The sequence below is a fragment of the Cloeon dipterum genome, chromosome 4 (genome assembly GCF_949628265.1).
Source record: "Cloeon dipterum chromosome 4, ieCloDipt1.1, whole genome shotgun sequence".
NCBI classification, from domain to species: domain Eukaryota; kingdom Metazoa; phylum Arthropoda; class Insecta; order Ephemeroptera; family Baetidae; genus Cloeon; species Cloeon dipterum.
In genome coordinates, this window is record NC_088789.1 from 25,748,145 (window position 1) to 25,764,161 (window position 16,017).

A 16,017-nucleotide genomic window follows, 5' to 3' on the forward strand; every position below is an offset into this window, starting at 1 on the left:
TTTCCTATAAAAGCTATTTTAATTTTGATCAGACGCGACATTAACAAAATAAAATTTTGCCCTTTTATCCTCGTTGCGGTCAAAATTTTTAATTTCCTCTTCATTACTGCCACCATATTTCATATGAAAATTTATATTGTCGAGTACTTATATACAAGAATTATTTTCAAATTTTAAACCATCATCCCTTTCCTGAAAAAAATCAGGTGTGGATCAAATATTTTTACCTAAAAAGTCTATCGTAGAGGTAACAATACAAAAACTTGAAAATTTGGATATCTCTCAGCTTATAGGGTATTTTTAGAAATATAGGAAACAGTCGTGCATAGTCAAAGCTTTCGTTTTCCATGAAAGTCAAACATGCGCATTTCCTTTGTTTTATTCATGGGGTGTAATTAGCCACCCTTTTGGGAAAGTCGCGCACTAAGGTGACGCACTTGAGCAGGCTCATTAATATTTTGCGTATATTTGTATAGTCTCGCAAATGCGCAGGGCGGAAAGGAAGCGCCTGTGTCTATTTATTTGCTAAAGAGGATATCCCTTGAATAATTAAATCGCCTGAAACACTCTCTTATCAGAATAACAGCAAATTAATTTGTTTTTAGTTGCTTTATTTTTCGAGCTGTGGGTAATTTTACGGGCAGAGGAAGGCATCAAGGGTTTTGGTTTGGGTTTAAAACTTTTGTATTTTGTTTCTGGCCACTCAAAGAGAAAAAAAATAAATTAGTATGTGAAATTCAACAAACCGTAAACGCAAATTTTCCAGTTTCAGTTAAAAAAGTAAGATTTTTTTGTGATCTGAAATCAGGTTCAAATTGAATTTAAGAACTTTCCGTATACACGCAGATTTAAAATTTAATAATAGCAAATAACCTCTTAAGACCGATCTATATTTTTACAATTTATTCATCAGAATATTTACACTTTGACTGATTTTTTCGTGGAATTTTCACATCAAAATAACCAGGAATCCCCTGATCATTCAACTAACAACCTTTAACATGGTAAATGTCGTTAATATCAACTCAAAATTAAGTCAAAATCTTCGGCGTGAACACTGTATTAACTGTCAAATTTTGAGGAGGTTTTAATCTGCATCAGTTCAGGAAAAATGATATTTTGCTGTCGCATCGGCAACGTTCATTTGAAAAAGAAAACTTCAAAAATAGAATTTATGCCTTGAATTTGACCTTTTTGCTGAATTCAATTCTTAACCACAGAGGAAACACATTTCAGCCACCTTTTCCTTCATTTATGCATTTTAAATTCACTACTAAAAAACATTTCGATGTGGGTTAACCACGTAACCTAATGCCACGTAAATTATGTTTCTCCCTTACACATTTTTCCTCTAAAGCAACTGCATTTCAGATAAACGAATATTTTATGAGAGTGCCATTAAACCTGCTATCAATTCTTAGAATTACATGAAATATAATTCGAAAGTTGAGAGTATGGTTGAAATATTGTAAATTTCGAGCTGAAATTTAAAAGACCCCGGGGCTATAAAACCACAATAAGCTCCTGCTGCACTACTTGAAAGATAACAAAACAAAGCCACAGACTTTGCGACCTTGTCCTTACGGTGGCGCAGATTTCTGCTTTCAATAAAACGCAACACTGTTGCTGCGGCGAGTTGCTATCTTTGTAAAATTGAAAACTGTTGCTGGAAAGCTATAAAGAAATTTTGTGTAAAAATTCTCTTTACCAGTACTTGAAATAATAACTTAAAATGAGGAAAAAGCTAAAAAATTATGTTCAAATTTTTGAAAGGAAATCGGCCCAAACACGTTTTCATGCTAATACTTATTTAAATCATTATTTGATAGATCGCGATGAGAAATGAAGCGAAAAAATCGTTAATTTTGCGATTATTTCGGCAAAATCTGAAATTTAATTATTCCTTGGTCCTAATTTTATTATTGCGCATTTAGAGATGAACTTGTTGCTACATTTCACAAAGAACTACTTGCTACAGTCAAAAAAGCAAAATTTTCCTAACTGTCCGCCTGTAAAGCTCTTATATAATAATTTTCCTGCGTGCATGCTTATCCAATCGATATTTTGTCACGTGTTTCAGTTGTACATCACATTGATACAGGAATTTCGTGTTTTTTCCTTTCTCAGCAAAACAAAATCAAGTGGAGCTGTATGCACCCATTTCAGCAGCTAAAAAATATATCAGTGTGTTCCTGGGGCGGCGGTGTGTTCATCTGCGCGGTAGGCTTCCAAGGAGAGCCGCCGCCAAGGCCAGCCGCATTAATTCTGTTTGTATTTTACTCAGTCAGTTCGATCGCAGAGTGGAAAACACGCAAACACGGCCATTATCGACTTGTCCACGAAATCCGAAATTCCGTGGGTGAAACTGCAGCCTTTATTTAGTATTGACAATGCTTCCCGGGCGCCTTGACCCGAAATCGGGGACGCGGCGAATGAAAAAAAAAATGAATCCGGTGGGCTCCATTTGTGACGTCATTAGGCGTCAGTGTTCTCCGTCTGCTTTCTCGACTGTAAAATTGGCCGTGACTCACACCGCTCACATAGACACGTCACTGATTGCGTCATTGTTCGAGAAGCGAGAAGCGCACAGATAGATCTCTCATGCCTCTCGCGGTAGCCGCGCGCGGTCGGTATCACCTGAGAGCAACAAGCGAGAGATCGAGCTAAAAGTCGTCGGAATCTGGACACGCACCGCCGACCGCACCTGCTGCCCCCTAATAATTGTTGCAGGTGCAAGGTGCTCGTGTCTGAATAATTGCATTGTTCTCGCAGCATTCAGAGACCTCCTGCGCAAAAACAGCTATGGTTACCAAATCCTATAAAATTGCTAAAATCTCTGTTTTATTCTGCTAATAAATTTTAATTTAAAAATTTGAAAGAAAATGAAAAAAATACTGATATTAATCCAAATGGAGGGTAGACAAATGACCGTAAGATTTAAAGAGCATTTAATTAAATCCAAAAAACTCAATTAATAGATTTTATTTCCAGATATTATAGTTTTATAAAATGCCAAAAATATATTATGAAGACTAATAACATGACAAAAAAAAATTAATAATATTTGATAATTTGTCTAGCTGGCAAGTGGCAACCCTCGCGTGGCGCTTCGGCGCTCGCTTTGCCGCCGTCTGCCGCCACCGCACGTGTGTGGCATGCCATTATTATTTTTTTGCGCAACAGGTGCGCGGCTTTATCTTATTTTTAACGGGTTGAGGAAAGTGTGCGAGAAAAAAACAAAAGGTGACCAGAGATGAGTCGATTGTATTCTCTCCCGCCTGGGAAAAAGAATTCGGCGGAACGGAAGCAATGTGCAAAATGAACACAATGCGAAAGATGCTTGTGCAGCTTTGCTAATTTCTGGCTGTTCAAATTGTTTGACTCGTGAATCATCCTAAGCAGATGACCAGACGCGGGAGACATATCAGAGCAAACATATTTTTTATTTGATAAGTACCTACATTATGCTGACAATGAGTCACTATGCCCTACAATTTATTATATTTGAGTATGATTATAACTATTTTTAAATTAGAAAAATTCCCAAGATGTTAGTGGAAATTTCCATTCATTCAAGGCGCAAATTCCCACAACTTCACGCACGATCTGGTAAAGCACCAATTTGAATAGACTCAATATACTTTTAGATGGGATATTTATGTTATAGACATAATTAATTTGAATTAATTTATCCCAAAAATTTAAAATCGGATGTATACCATGATATTTATCAAAATTTGATGGAGTTGTTTTAATGTTCATTTAAATCTTGCAAGATAATATTAATTTACCTATCCAATTTCCCTGAAGATAGATATTCCACTTTATTGTTGGACTTTACAAAAATGCTACTTAACCAGCATCCCTATAATTTTGCGACAGAGTAGAATTAGCAATTTAAATGATTAGATATGAGCCTATTCTTAAGTGTTGTACGTCAATGAAAATCCGAGATAACAGAAAATAGAGCTGGAACTGTTAAAAATCCACATTCCTGTTAGTTAACAAAAGTCAGCGGAATTATTTCGAGTAAAATCAGACACAAGAGGTTTTTAAACATACTCCTTTTTGGCGTAACTTTATTAGCTAAAATAAAAATTATTTTTTGACAGATTTCTTCTTTTTCTTTTTCTGTGGCAACTCAGCCGCTTTGTCGAGAAGTGTGTTTTTAGATTCTTCAACAGCACGCTTCAGTCCACTGAAATTTGCATTGTTTTAGTGATAGCAAGGAATTAACTTATTAACCTTTTTACCTTTTAATTGAAATCATGCTTTTGGTGGAGTTACTAGAAAGAATTTTGCTCCAATCGTCCTCCGATCCTTTGATAGCGTACTGGGCCAAGTTCTCCTTCTTTAAAAGCTCAAGCTCTATCTTCTGCTTGGCTTTGAGATCCTGATAATTAACAAAAACACAAGCATGAGACATCTACCTGCGCTGAAAAACAATAATATTACCTTAGCAACTTCATCCAGTTCCTGTTCAAGAGTTTGCTCAGTTGGACGAAGCTGGGTCGAACCATTACTCTTGGGAATGGGCACAAGCTGGGCTTCAGTCGACTTCTCCACAATTCCCCTGAGGTGGGCGAGGGCTTTCCTAATGGTGCGGTTAAACAGACCAAGCAACTGAGAAGGCATGACATCCAGCTCCTCAGAAATTTCATTGATGGTTCTGTGCTGCAGGCCAACGCCCAACAGGATCGCCTGTGATATAGGGAAAAAAAAGATATTTGGGTTTATTTTAAATTTAATTTTGCTGGGGAAAAGGATGGTAGTTAAATTATCTTGTATAATTGAACATAATCAAAGAAATATGAAACTCATGCTGATAATAATGTGTTTACATAATTAATTTAGAGGTCTCTTAGAAAAAATTATTACCGCTTGCACAGCCGAAATGTGCGTGTCGCCCAAGTGCTTCTGAAAGTGTAGCTTTGCAAGGGTTGGCATCAGGTCCATGATGAGGTGGTAATCGACCAGGTTGTTGCAGTACTTTTCCAGTCTCTGCAGGTCGTACTGGGTGAAGTGAACGTCCAGTTCAGCAGCCGACATTTCTGTTGAAATTAAAACGTCAATCAATGTATACATTTTAATCATTTTCACTCACGTCTATAATCGTCTTTCCACATTTTGTTCTGCAAGACGCTCAGGGCGAAAGAGGGTGAGAACGTTCTGAACTGGTAGCCAAGGAGCGAGATGAAGCGGCGCCTGAAATCTACCCAGAACTCTCTCAGCCAAGTGGTCTCCCTTCCATTTTGGTCGTCCAGCACGCTCAGCATGATGCACGAATGCTCTCCAGTCAATTCATTAGCAGTTTGCCTGTTAATTCAGTTCAAGGATGTTTCGAGAAGGGAATGAGAGACTTTACCTGATGTAGACAGGCACGAAATGCGACTTTTTCCAGAACTTAAGGAGTTCCTGTGTTAAACCAAAGGACACTCCGATGTAGTCCAGTTTCTCAGCAGGGCGCTCACTCAGCTTTAGCATCAAAGGAGGATGGCTCTTGCGCGGCTCTGTCGAAGAAAATGTTTGTTTATGATATTGTAACTAGACCAGTTGCAGGAAATAGGAAAATGAAATCTACAAAGGGAATGACATTTTTATATTTCAATTATTGACAGTCCAACCTTGGAAAAATTGGTCATTCAAACAAGACTATCAGGAGACTTTATTTTTCTGAATAAAATAATCAACTCACCAATGACTTCATCAAGCAGTCCAACGCTCTCTGAATCCACCGAGACGATGGCCTCCGCCGGCCGGCTCTTTTCGTCAATGGCTGGGATTTGAAGGCTGTAGTACTGCTTGAGAATCTCAATCGCCCTTGAGCCATAACCCATTCCCTGGTATTCGGGATTGGTGGCGATACGCACGATCCTGGCACCGCTGAGGCAGGGGAAGTCCTGGTCCTTGAACTGGTCCGCAATATTCCAAGGAATCAGATCTCCAGAAGCCTTCTTGCCTCTTTGCATTCCGCTGGCGACGGTCTCCTTGGACAGATTTCCCTCGAGGCATACTTGAACTACCACCAGGACCTCAGGAAGTGACGTCTGGTTGGGGTCCACAGGGCCCAACAGGCAGAAGAGGTGGTGAGCAGGCGCGTCCGACATCAGCTGAAGGTCATTTGGCGTGTTTTTGTAGTGCGAGGCTACATACAATGCCATGATTCTGTGCAGGAACGCTTCAGACGCTTTGTGGTAGCAGAACAGAGTGTCTCTGTGTAGAATAAGATATAATTAAAAATAAAAAAACATAACAAAGCTTACAAGGAAACTCTTTCTTATCAATTTTTATGAATGCTAACCTGTTGATGTAGTAGAGCTCGCAGCTGTCAGGTGGAGGGCAGCCAGACAAGACAGGTGTCACAGAGGTCACGTCCAGGCAAAGCAGATCAGTCAGCCACTTCTCCACTACATCGCCAGGCTTGTAACGGATGGACTCATTCAGCACGACTTCATGCAACGCCCGGTTTGTGGTAGCTGAACTAGATTTTTGCTTGTTGGAGTTCTCGCCAATAGAACAGGTCTGAACCCTGAGCTGCTTCAACAGTTTCAAGGACAGAGATCGGCCTGTTCCTTCATATCTAAATAAATACAGAAATTCCAAAATCAGAAATTGAATGATTGGTAGATAACACCATTTTCAAGATTTTAAGGACAAGAAAATGATTTTCTACAAGGTCTGCAAGATTTTATAGACACCATAGTAAAAATTTATGTAAGAGAATAATATCAAGAGTGCTGATTTTAAATTAACAGCATTATTTTATTCTCTCTGCATTCATAGAAACATTTTCTCATTCCATATTAAGATCGATTTTCCTTCCTATTTAATAATTACACTTTGTAAAAAGTTAGATTTGTGTATTTACTCACCCATTGATTGTGGAAGAGAGGAAAACCAAGTAAGGGCCCAACAAACTCTTGACGTAAGGCAGAGGAATTGCAGCAGCCTCATCAATGACCAACAGCTCCGCTTGTCCCAGTTTTTGGGCGTCAGTGGGGTGAATGTACTGAATGGTTTGTCTGTGGTCCCTGAAAATGTTCACTCGCACCACAGCCTTGTTGAATTCTGGATTGGAAGACTGCACCAGGTCATAGTCCAAATGCTCCTGGTACTCCAACGCATCCAGACCTGGTGAGAAAAATTGTATTCATTATTTAAACATTTTATAAGACAAATCATTACCTTTAAAAACGAACTCGAACAAAGTCTTCAAGTTTTCAGGACTGGGACTCGTGACAAAAATATTGGAATAGCCAAAACCGATGGCGCCTGCGATGGCCAGTCCGAGAGCAGCAGATTTTCCTCTTCCTCTGGCCGCAGTTAGAGAGACAGTCGAGCGCAGCGACTTTTCTGAAATAGCCTCGATAAACTTGAGGAGGGCCCTGGCTTGGTCCAGAGTTTGGCAGATGTTGGCCAGCGCGCCCACTGGCTGCGTGTCTTGCAGACTCTCTTTCAGGCCAAGCAGCTCTGTTTCCCCCTCAGGAATGCCAACCTCTCCCACTGGCTCCAGGTTGAGGACGTGTGAAGACAAAGGAAGGACACTCAACTGGTCATCGACGACCAGACATCTCGAGTTTGAGGAGAGAGACAGGAGAAATCTGAGAGGTAGACGATATTAGTTAAATGAGCAGTAAGTGCGATTAGGGAAAAATTGCCTTTCATTAAAGCGTCCGACAATATTTTGATGCGCTTCTGTTCTGAATCTCTCGTGGACGTCCATGCTCATGGTGTACAGCTGCTTCAGAGAGTCCACAGATTTCAAGAGAAGAATCACCAGTCCTCCTCCTTCGACTGTTTCAACCGTTCTTGCTAGGAGGTTCGGAGTCATGGCTTCAAAATCCTGCGTAATCATCATTTATTAAAGCGTATGCACGCGTAAATCAATCCTCATACCTGAAGAATGCACATGCCGAATGTTTGGCCGAGAATTTTGTGAGTGTCCTTGTAGTAGCAATATCTAATTTCAGTGGACGAAATGAACAGCTCGAAAGGGTCATCTTCATTGACATCCAGTTTCCCCGCTTTTATTTTCTTTTGAAGCTGTTTCATCCTTTTCTTTCGATTGCTATAGAAATTTTCCAGTAAAAATATGGATTTTTTTCAATTTTTGTCTATAAGCAAAAACACAAACCTGCTGAATCCAAGCTCTTTTTTGTAGCACCACAACACATTGGGTCTCGCTTTGATTGCCGCTTTGGACAGCATGTGATGTAGAATGATCACCTGAAGACGAATCATTACGTATGAAGACTAATTTAATTTTATTTTGTTAATTATGATACACACCTGATCTCGTCCCTTGTCTCCAACAATGGCAAACATTGTCCTGTGACCGAGTTTGACTCCATTTTCAATTAATAGTCGGATTCTGTTGTCGATTTTCTTGCGAACCATATTCAGGCTGATGAGGCGATAGAATTTTCGACCTTCTAGAATGAATTTCCTTCTCAAAACACTAATAAGAGATTGATCGACTCGAAACGAAAACAAAAACACGTGTGTGTGTTACCGCTAACCGTCTGCCGTCGCTATAACCGGTTAGAAGAGCTCCAGGTCAGCTGATTTCTTCATGATAAGGTGCATCTCGTTGCGAAAAATAACCGGTAAAATTAAATTATAACCGGTTCTAACCGGCTTTTGTTGATACATTTTGCGCTTAACTTGGCGGACCTTCCGGCCATGTGGTTTAGAATCTAAACGGTCAAGTAGCCGCGCTTTATGGAACATCGTGAAATTTTATGAATTTTTGTTTTTCCCACCCTCTTAAACTGCGACTATTAGGTTCGTGAGAATGAGTGGAAGCCCCAGAAAACCAGTGTCGACACGACGATCGGCAAGAAGTTCAAGCAGTCTTGATGCTGATTTCAAGCGTGGGTTTTTGAAATTATATAACATTTTTTTTATATCTAATAATCAAATTCCCATTTTCCTCCCGCAGCAAACATAGCTGTTCACGTGGTTCATACTCCAGTAAAGAAAATAATGTCAGAAAACCAGGCACCTCCCAGTCCTGCTTACTCCACCAGGTCCAGGTTGAAAATAGAAGAACCTGTCCACATGCTGTCCGAAAAGATAGACACAATTGAACGGACGAGGCGGTACTCTGCGAGAAGGTCCACAGCTGGAAAGGTTCGGGCTTACTTTAAAATAGATTTGTGAGTTTCTAACCAGAGAAAATCATTTCAGGACGAGGATTCAAACTCTGAATTTGGTGAAGATGTCTCTTCTCAGAAGTCCGAGGTTTTTTACAACAACGCTTTGTGATCGCTTTGAATTTACTCAATATATTCCATGCTTACAGCCATCATCACGAAGCCCGAGGAAATCCCTCAGAAAGGCATCTTTTGTTCGTGGAAATATTCATAAAATTTTAGAAGAGTCGAGTGCTTCAGATACCAGTGGAGATGAATCCACAGATTTCAAGATGAAGCAAAAGGTGAAGGTAAATAAAAATTGGTTTTGTCTGTAAGTATTGTCTTATGGAATTCTTTCATTTTAGAAATTTATCAAAAAGGAGAACTCAGACATTGATGACTTCTTTTCGGCTGAGGTAAGGCTATTTCGACCAATTTAAAACTATTCATGACATCATTATTTCTCATTCAGGATAGATCAAGTGCTTCCAGCAACAAAGGCACTGAGGTAAGCTTGAACTTGACATTGCTGTAAACTAAGATCCGTGTCGTGTTATTCAAAAGAATCAGATTTCATTATTACGCAGAGCTCTCTGGAGCAAATCGAGACGGGTCTTATAAAGTTGCTCTGCTCGCAGACATTAAATCATTATGTTGGAGAGGATGTAGCGCCTAACGTTGGATTTTTCCTTGTTTCAGGCCGCCTCTGATTTTGAGGCAGATGTCAAAGACAGCAAGAGGGATGACAAAAAGCTGTCAGAGGAACCAAAAGTTTTGCTAGAGAAAATGACGGTGAGTTTAATAGATTGACGATAACTAACTATTCTTACAAGGAAGTCCCGCCCACATACCAACCGGAATTAAAAGTATATTTTTAGCATTTTTGCACCATGCATAATGTAGCCTTTTATGAAATCAGATAAGAAAAATACCAACTATCTATCATCACAGAATGTTAATATCTAGTATGACGTTCCAAGCGGATTTCCATCAAAGAAAAATGGATATTTTCGTCCAATCATTGTGAAATTTGGTATGCAGACTCTGAGAATCTTCTTGACTAGACAAATCGATCCATTGTGTAATTTAGACTAAATTTTATGATTTTCTCCCAGATTTCACTGGCTAGTAGTGATGATCCTGCTTCAAAGCAGGATTTTTTAACACTATAAATTTATACTAAATGCAGTATCTTCTACAATTATTTTAACTTACCTTTTGGGTTTTAAGGGTTAGAGGTAGAGGTCTCAATTTTTAAACTGAAGGTGGCTGGCGGGATGGCCAAACCGATATTTTTTGCCCGGTGCGCCATTTTCACCGGTGGCTGGCGTGGCTAACAATATTTTAAACGTGAAGTTAAATAGTGCTTAACAGTTCGTAGAGCCAGAAGACATTTTTTCCTGCACATTTTAATTTAGACTCTTTTCCACCGGTGGCTTGCGTGACTGGCCGAGACCACTAGTTAGGGGTCATTTTGAACTTATTTTTATAAGTTTTACCCTTTCCCCCCTTTTCAAAACATTGGATGGTACATGGACAGTTATTTTACTTAAAAATTAAAATTTGTAAGCTTGCATTATGGGGACCGCCGTGCAGAGTACGTACCTGCACGGCTGGTCACCTTTGCTGCGCCCTCGTCGCTGCAGCAGGTGTCACACGCAATTACCCTGCAGCGGTCGAGCAGACACGAGTGCATCCCTTAATTCTCTCGGAGCAAGCTCAGACTTGAGTTGTTGCATGCTTGTGATTTGTTAATCTGTGAGCAAGGTTGCTTTGAGCGCGTGTATATTTAACACAAACTAATTGAACCCGGACTCGGGGTGAGCAATTTTATCTGGTTCTCTATTTTTGATTTATTACAAACTATTATTCATTACCAATGAGAATTTTATCTACTAGTTAAGAAATATTTTTTTCATGCAATTAATGTTATTCAAGTTATTTATATAAAATGTGTATTCCTGGCTCTACTAAAGTCCAATGAGATTTTTTAAAATAATCTAACTACAAAATTATTGACAATATATTTATTTCATCCTGATATTATGTTTCAGCTGTTGGAGGAAAAGTTGGAAACCTCTCCAGTGAAGCGAACGAGGATATCTTCCATCTTATCTGAAAGTTCAGATGACCTGTCAGACAACTGCCAAGAAAATGGACACAGCAAATTGAATGTGTCTAAAACAGAGAAGGTATCTCCCAAGAAAGCGTTATCAGTGAGTGAGGAGAATGAGGAGGAAGAGAAACCTAGGAGGTCTCTGAGGAATGCGTCTGCACCCAAAAATTTTGGGACTGAAGCAATGGAAGTGATTGAGGAAGCTGAATCAAGTTTTGAAGAAGCAAAACTCCAGGTATCTCCTGAGAAAAAGATGAAGGAGAGTCCCAGAAAGGTGTCTGTAGCAAAAGAAATTGAAGTGGAACAAGAAGTCGAGGAGGTAGAACCTCTGCGGCCTGAGGCGAGCCCCACAAAAGAGCCGGTTTTGTGTATTACTGAAGATGGATTTGAGTCAGCGCTATTTCGAGATTACTCAGATTTGACCGAATGCATGGAGAGAACTGAACGTTATTATTTGTCTCGAAGTGTGTTATCGCCCAGGAAGGCCAAGAAAACTCCTGAGGGGAGCCCTAAAAAATCTCTAGAAGCGTTGATGGGTTGTGACGTAAGGCAGGAGCAAGAAAGCCCTAAAAAGCTGTCCCCTAAGAAAAAGATTGAAGAGAGTCCTAAAAAGAAGATAGTGGAGGTGAATTTGGATTCTTCAGAGTCTGAGGATGAAAAGCCTCAGCGCTCTCCAAAGAAGAAATCCCCTGAGAAGAAGTCTCCCAAGGAAAATGTCAAGGGAAGTCCCAGAAAAGAGGAGAAGACGTCAACTACAGAGGTCATGGAAATTGAAGTGGAGCAGCAGGATGAGGCTCCAAATCCTGATGACGCTGAAATTTCTCAGGAACAAACTCCTACGAAAGAGAAACCTTCAAATGAGTCAGAAGATCGACTCCAAAGCGCCAGTAAGAGTCTAAAAACTAGACCCTATGTGAGTCCGAAATCAGAAACAGTCTCTCCGAGGAAGACATCTCTGGAGAAAATGTCTGTGGGGAGCCCAATTCAGGAGCTGTCCATCACAGAAGATCAGAACTCGGATCTAATTCAAGATTCGGCGGATTTGGAGAACACAACAAATGACAAAGAAGAAGAAGAAGCTCTTTACGAGTCTCCTAAAAAGGAAAGTCCTAAGAAGGAGCAGAAAAAGTCGACAGAGGCAATGGAAGAGCAGATCCAGGATTCCTCAAAGCCAGCAGAGGAGAAGGTGTCTCCTGTGAAGAAGGTTTCTCCTGTGAAGGTGTCTCCCGTGAAGAAGGCGTCTCCAAAGAAAGTCTGTAGCCCGATAAAGAAGTCTCTGGCAGAACACTTCTTCAACATAGCTGAAGAATCTAAAATTGAGGGTGACGAAGTCGAGGCTCAAGAGTCTGAGAAGATGGAAGTTGATGACCAAGATGTGCCTGACCGTGAAGACTCGGACGAGGCTCCTGAAGAGGTCAGCGTCAAGTCGTCAAAACAAATCGTGCAGGAGATGATCAAGGACGAAATCAAGGCAAAAGAACACATCCGCCAGGAGAAGAAGGAAATTCAGCTGAAAAAGCAGCAAAGGAAGCTGAAACAGAAGGCCAATAAGCTATTGGAAAAAGCTGCTGAACCTGTAGAGGAAGCTGAAGGTACCGAAGTGGTGGCAGAACCCTCACAACAAATCCTCATCGACAATAATGAGGTGCCTGCGACAGAGGGGGTGGACAAGAAGAAGAAAAAGAAAAAGAAGAAGAAAATTGCGCCTGCTGGAGATGAAGTTCAGAAGGAGAGAAAACTGTCTGCTGCTGAGGTGTATGCCAAAGAGGCTTCAGAGGTGGTTGCTGAGGCGAAGAAGAAGAAAAAGAAACCTGCTGGAGAAGAAGTGCAGAAGGAGAGAAAACTGTCTGCTGCTGAGGTGTATGCCAAAGAGGCTTCAGAGGTGGTTGCTGAGGCGAAGAAGAAGAAGAAACCTGCTGGAGAAGAAGCGCGGGAGGAGAGAAAACTGTCTGCTGCTGAGGTGTACGCCAAAGAGGCTTCAAAGGTGGTTGTTGAGGCGAAGAAGAAGAAACCTGCTGGAGAAGAAGTGCAGAAGGAGAGAAAACTGTCTGCTGCTGAGGTGTATGCCAAAGAGGATTCAGAGGTGAATATTGAGATGAAGAAGAAGAAGAAACGGAGGAAGCAGAAGAAGAAGGTCGTCGTCCAGCCTGTGGAAAATGAAAAGACGGAGGCGGAAGAGAAAAAGAAAGTCGTCGTGCAGCCTTTGGACAATGAAAACACCAAGGAGAAGGAGGAGGACAAGAAAGAAACAGCGGATGCAGACAAAGTGGCCAAAAAGAAGAGGAAAAGGATAAGATGGAGAGACAGGTCTGCAATGAAATTAGCGAGGGAAGCTGCCAAGCAAAAAGAAGAATCCAATCCGGTTGAAACCGAGGAATCTTCCACTCCAACTAAGAATGCAGATGAGAAAGAGGTAGAAAACAACGTCAAGAAGGCCAAAAAGAGGAAGAGGAAGTCGAGGAAATTGACGAATGAAAACACGGAGCAGGAAGAGGCACCAGCTGCTATCATGGAAAATGGACACAGCGCTGAAGCCCCTAAAAAGAAGAAGAGCAAAATAACTAAAGCAGTTGAGATGATCCAGGAGGAAGAAGTGGACACAAATGAGCCTCCTGCTAAGAAGAAGAAAAAGAAAAGTAAAAAAGTGGAGCAAGATGAAGCTGTTGAAGATGAAAATGTGGCACCTGCTGAAGTAGAAACAACTGATGTCTCTAAGAAGGAGACGCTCAAAGCGCGGAAGAACAAGAAATTGAGAGAAAAGCACAAGGCGGCTAAGAAGAAGGGTTTGGGAGAGAAGAAATCCGCAAAAGCACAAAACCGAGGCGAAAATGATGACGAAACTGGAGGTATAGCAATTTAAATTTTCATGAGATTTAATCAAATTTCTTATCATTGATGTTTCTATAAGATTTTACCGAGACAGGCATTCAAATGCTGCCCACAAGTGTCCTTGAGAAGCTGGATGATGTCCCTGAAGCTGCTGAGAAGAAGAATAAGAAGATCAGGAGAGGGCTCAAAAAGAGAGAGCTCGAGGATGAAGCCAAACCAGAGAAGAGGAAAAGTATGTACTAATTTTTATGAGTTGATTTTTCAATGAAAGATAAATTTTCTCCAGAGGTGAAACTTACTGATGACTATATTCCACTGGACGTGAATGGAACGACCGACTTTGGGTTGGTTCCTCTGGAAGACACAATGAAAAGAGGCTTTGTCTCTTCTAAAGAGGCAAGGAAGTGGATAAAAGCACTCAGCATTGGGAAGGTCAACAAAGTTAGTAGTAAGTCTTGATTATAACAGAAGGGCTTTACACATTCTAAATGTGTCATTCTATTTCAGTCAAGAAAATAAAAAAGATCGAAGTGAAGCTGAAGGCCTCAGGGGTGGCTGTCCCGAAAGGCTTCAAAGGCGACCAGCAGTTTTCTTGAGTTCCAGCTATTTTATTTCCTGTATCAACTCTGCGGATAGAGTAACACATTTTGTGTTTTACAAAATAAAATCAAACTTTTCGTAATCATTCATTTTTATTGATTATGTACATTTATACATTTAGGCCTTACTCGATTAAAAAAATTAATAATATCACGAAGTAGGATTCGGGTTTGAGAGAGACGAAAAAACTGCACCTACGAGTCACCTTAGAAGTCCAATATGGAATATAAACTTTCGCAAATAAAATCAAGAAGCAAAATTATCTCGTTGGCGACAAAACATTGAAATAATCTGCAGCAGTTGATTAATGGAACAAAATAATTCAATGAGAGAGAAAGAGTAATCAAGAGGAAGAAGTCCTGTCTTTTGACACAGTCCGTCGAGCACCCTGACAGTCACAGGTCGAGTTTGGCGCCCATTCGCTGCAGGGCGACGATCATGTTGACCGCTTTGGCCCACCGCTTCTTGATCACGTAGCGCTTCAGCTTGCGCTTGCTCAGCTGCGGTCCCTCAGCGCCAGGGCTGCGCAGGAACGCGTGCTCATTGGCCTCGGACGCGGTCATGCGCGCGCTGCAAGCAGAAATCAAAGAGCAAAATTAGACAAAACTTAATATAATTTTGGCATTTTTCAACTAGACGAGTGAGATCACTAGGAGGATTATTTTATTTCAATTGTTGTCTTTTTCTAAAAAGAAAAAAAATACAAGTGGATTTAACATGAAAAATGCTTTAAAATCGAATTTGAAGCGTTTTTTAATTTTGAAAATTTGCTTAAAAGTTGTCTTGTGACATGACGTGAGAACTGATGTGAGAGATTCAGAGTGTTATATTTTGTTTTAGAGAAATTCAATAAATTTTAATTCAATTTTGAAAAAAAAATCATTGCCAATTAAAAATTTCAGGTTATAACTATCAGAATTGCGAAAACTACCCACCGTTGGACTCGTCTCGACCTCCTCAGATCTGTAGTTTACCCTCCACATATTTCAAACCCTTGCTACAATTTTAATTGTAAAAATGAGCTACTTTTAAAGCATAATATGTGCTTCCTTTGGGTTTATTTTTTTAAATTACCCAGAACTCATTCTAATTCCCCTTATTTCAAAATTAAAACAGTTTGTTTCTCAACAAAATGTTAAAAGAATGAAAAATTCAAGCGTTTTAAATTTTTCCTTTTTATCAAGGGGGTTGAAATTTATAGCAGCTTAGGAGCTGAGGGCGAACATTCCCTAAATGATTCAGCTGGCCAGGGAAGGTTGGGACGACTCTAACGGTAGTTAGTTTTGGCAATTCTGATAAATAGAACCTGAGATTTGGAGTTGCTAATATTTGCGA

General features: G+C 40.3%; 3 protein-coding genes across 4 annotated transcripts in view; 1 reads left to right on the forward strand and 2 right to left on the reverse strand.

The window, feature by feature from the left end:
- Window positions 1-4,049: 4,049 nt before the first annotated feature.
- l(1)G0020 (RNA cytidine acetyltransferase l(1)G0020) lies at window positions 4,050-8,498 on the reverse strand. The gene is made up of 14 exons (XM_065487563.1): window positions 8,290-8,498; window positions 8,135-8,226; window positions 7,897-8,068; window positions 7,659-7,843; window positions 7,186-7,601; window positions 6,873-7,131; window positions 6,302-6,580; window positions 5,696-6,213; window positions 5,366-5,510; window positions 5,105-5,316; window positions 4,879-5,051; window positions 4,456-4,701; window positions 4,254-4,393; window positions 4,050-4,198 (listed from the first exon to the last, which is right to left on the reverse strand). Exons 1-14 carry the CDS (start codon window positions 8,395-8,397, stop codon window positions 4,099-4,101), a joined length of 3,045 nt encoding a protein of 1,014 aa, XP_065343635.1. The 5' UTR covers window positions 8,398-8,498; the 3' UTR covers window positions 4,050-4,098.
- Window positions 8,499-8,654: 156 nt separating this feature from the next.
- Window positions 8,655-15,253, forward strand: LOC135941824 (trichohyalin-like). 2 transcript variants are annotated; one of them, XM_065487561.1, is made up of 11 exons: window positions 8,655-8,873; window positions 8,942-9,132; window positions 9,190-9,243; window positions 9,305-9,445; window positions 9,503-9,553; window positions 9,610-9,645; window positions 9,837-9,929; window positions 11,192-14,099; window positions 14,162-14,314; window positions 14,369-14,530; window positions 14,590-15,253. In XM_065487561.1, exons 1-11 carry the CDS (start codon window positions 8,795-8,797, stop codon window positions 14,676-14,678), a joined length of 3,957 nt encoding a protein of 1,318 aa, XP_065343633.1. In that variant the 5' UTR covers window positions 8,655-8,794; the 3' UTR covers window positions 14,679-15,253. The 2 variants fall into 2 exon arrangements, with proteins under 2 accessions (XP_065343633.1, XP_065343634.1); XM_065487562.1 differs by having other exon boundaries at window positions 9,305-9,439.
- LOC135941826 (MAP kinase-interacting serine/threonine-protein kinase 1-like) overlaps window positions 15,111-16,017 on the reverse strand; it is a 29,615-nt gene continuing 28,708 nt past the window's right edge. Inside the window, exon 10 of the mRNA XM_065487565.1 lies at window positions 15,111-15,252. The gene's annotated coding sequence lies outside the window, so the exon portion shown is untranslated. The remainder of the gene's footprint in view (window positions 15,253-16,017) is intronic.

Excerpts from the sequence above, each read along its gene's own strand:
- LOC135941824 (XM_065487561.1), top strand. The coding sequence starts at position 8,795 with ATGAGTGGAAGCCCCAGAAAACCAGTGTCGACACGACGATCGGCAAGA. Across the intron at positions 9,446-9,502 it reads AGATGAAGCAAAAGGTGAAG|AAATTTATCAAAAAGGAGAA; the intron begins GTAAATAAAAAT and ends CTTTCATTTTAG. Across the intron at positions 14,100-14,161 it reads AAATGATGACGAAACTGGAG|ATTTTACCGAGACAGGCATT; the intron begins GTATAGCAATTT and ends TGTTTCTATAAG.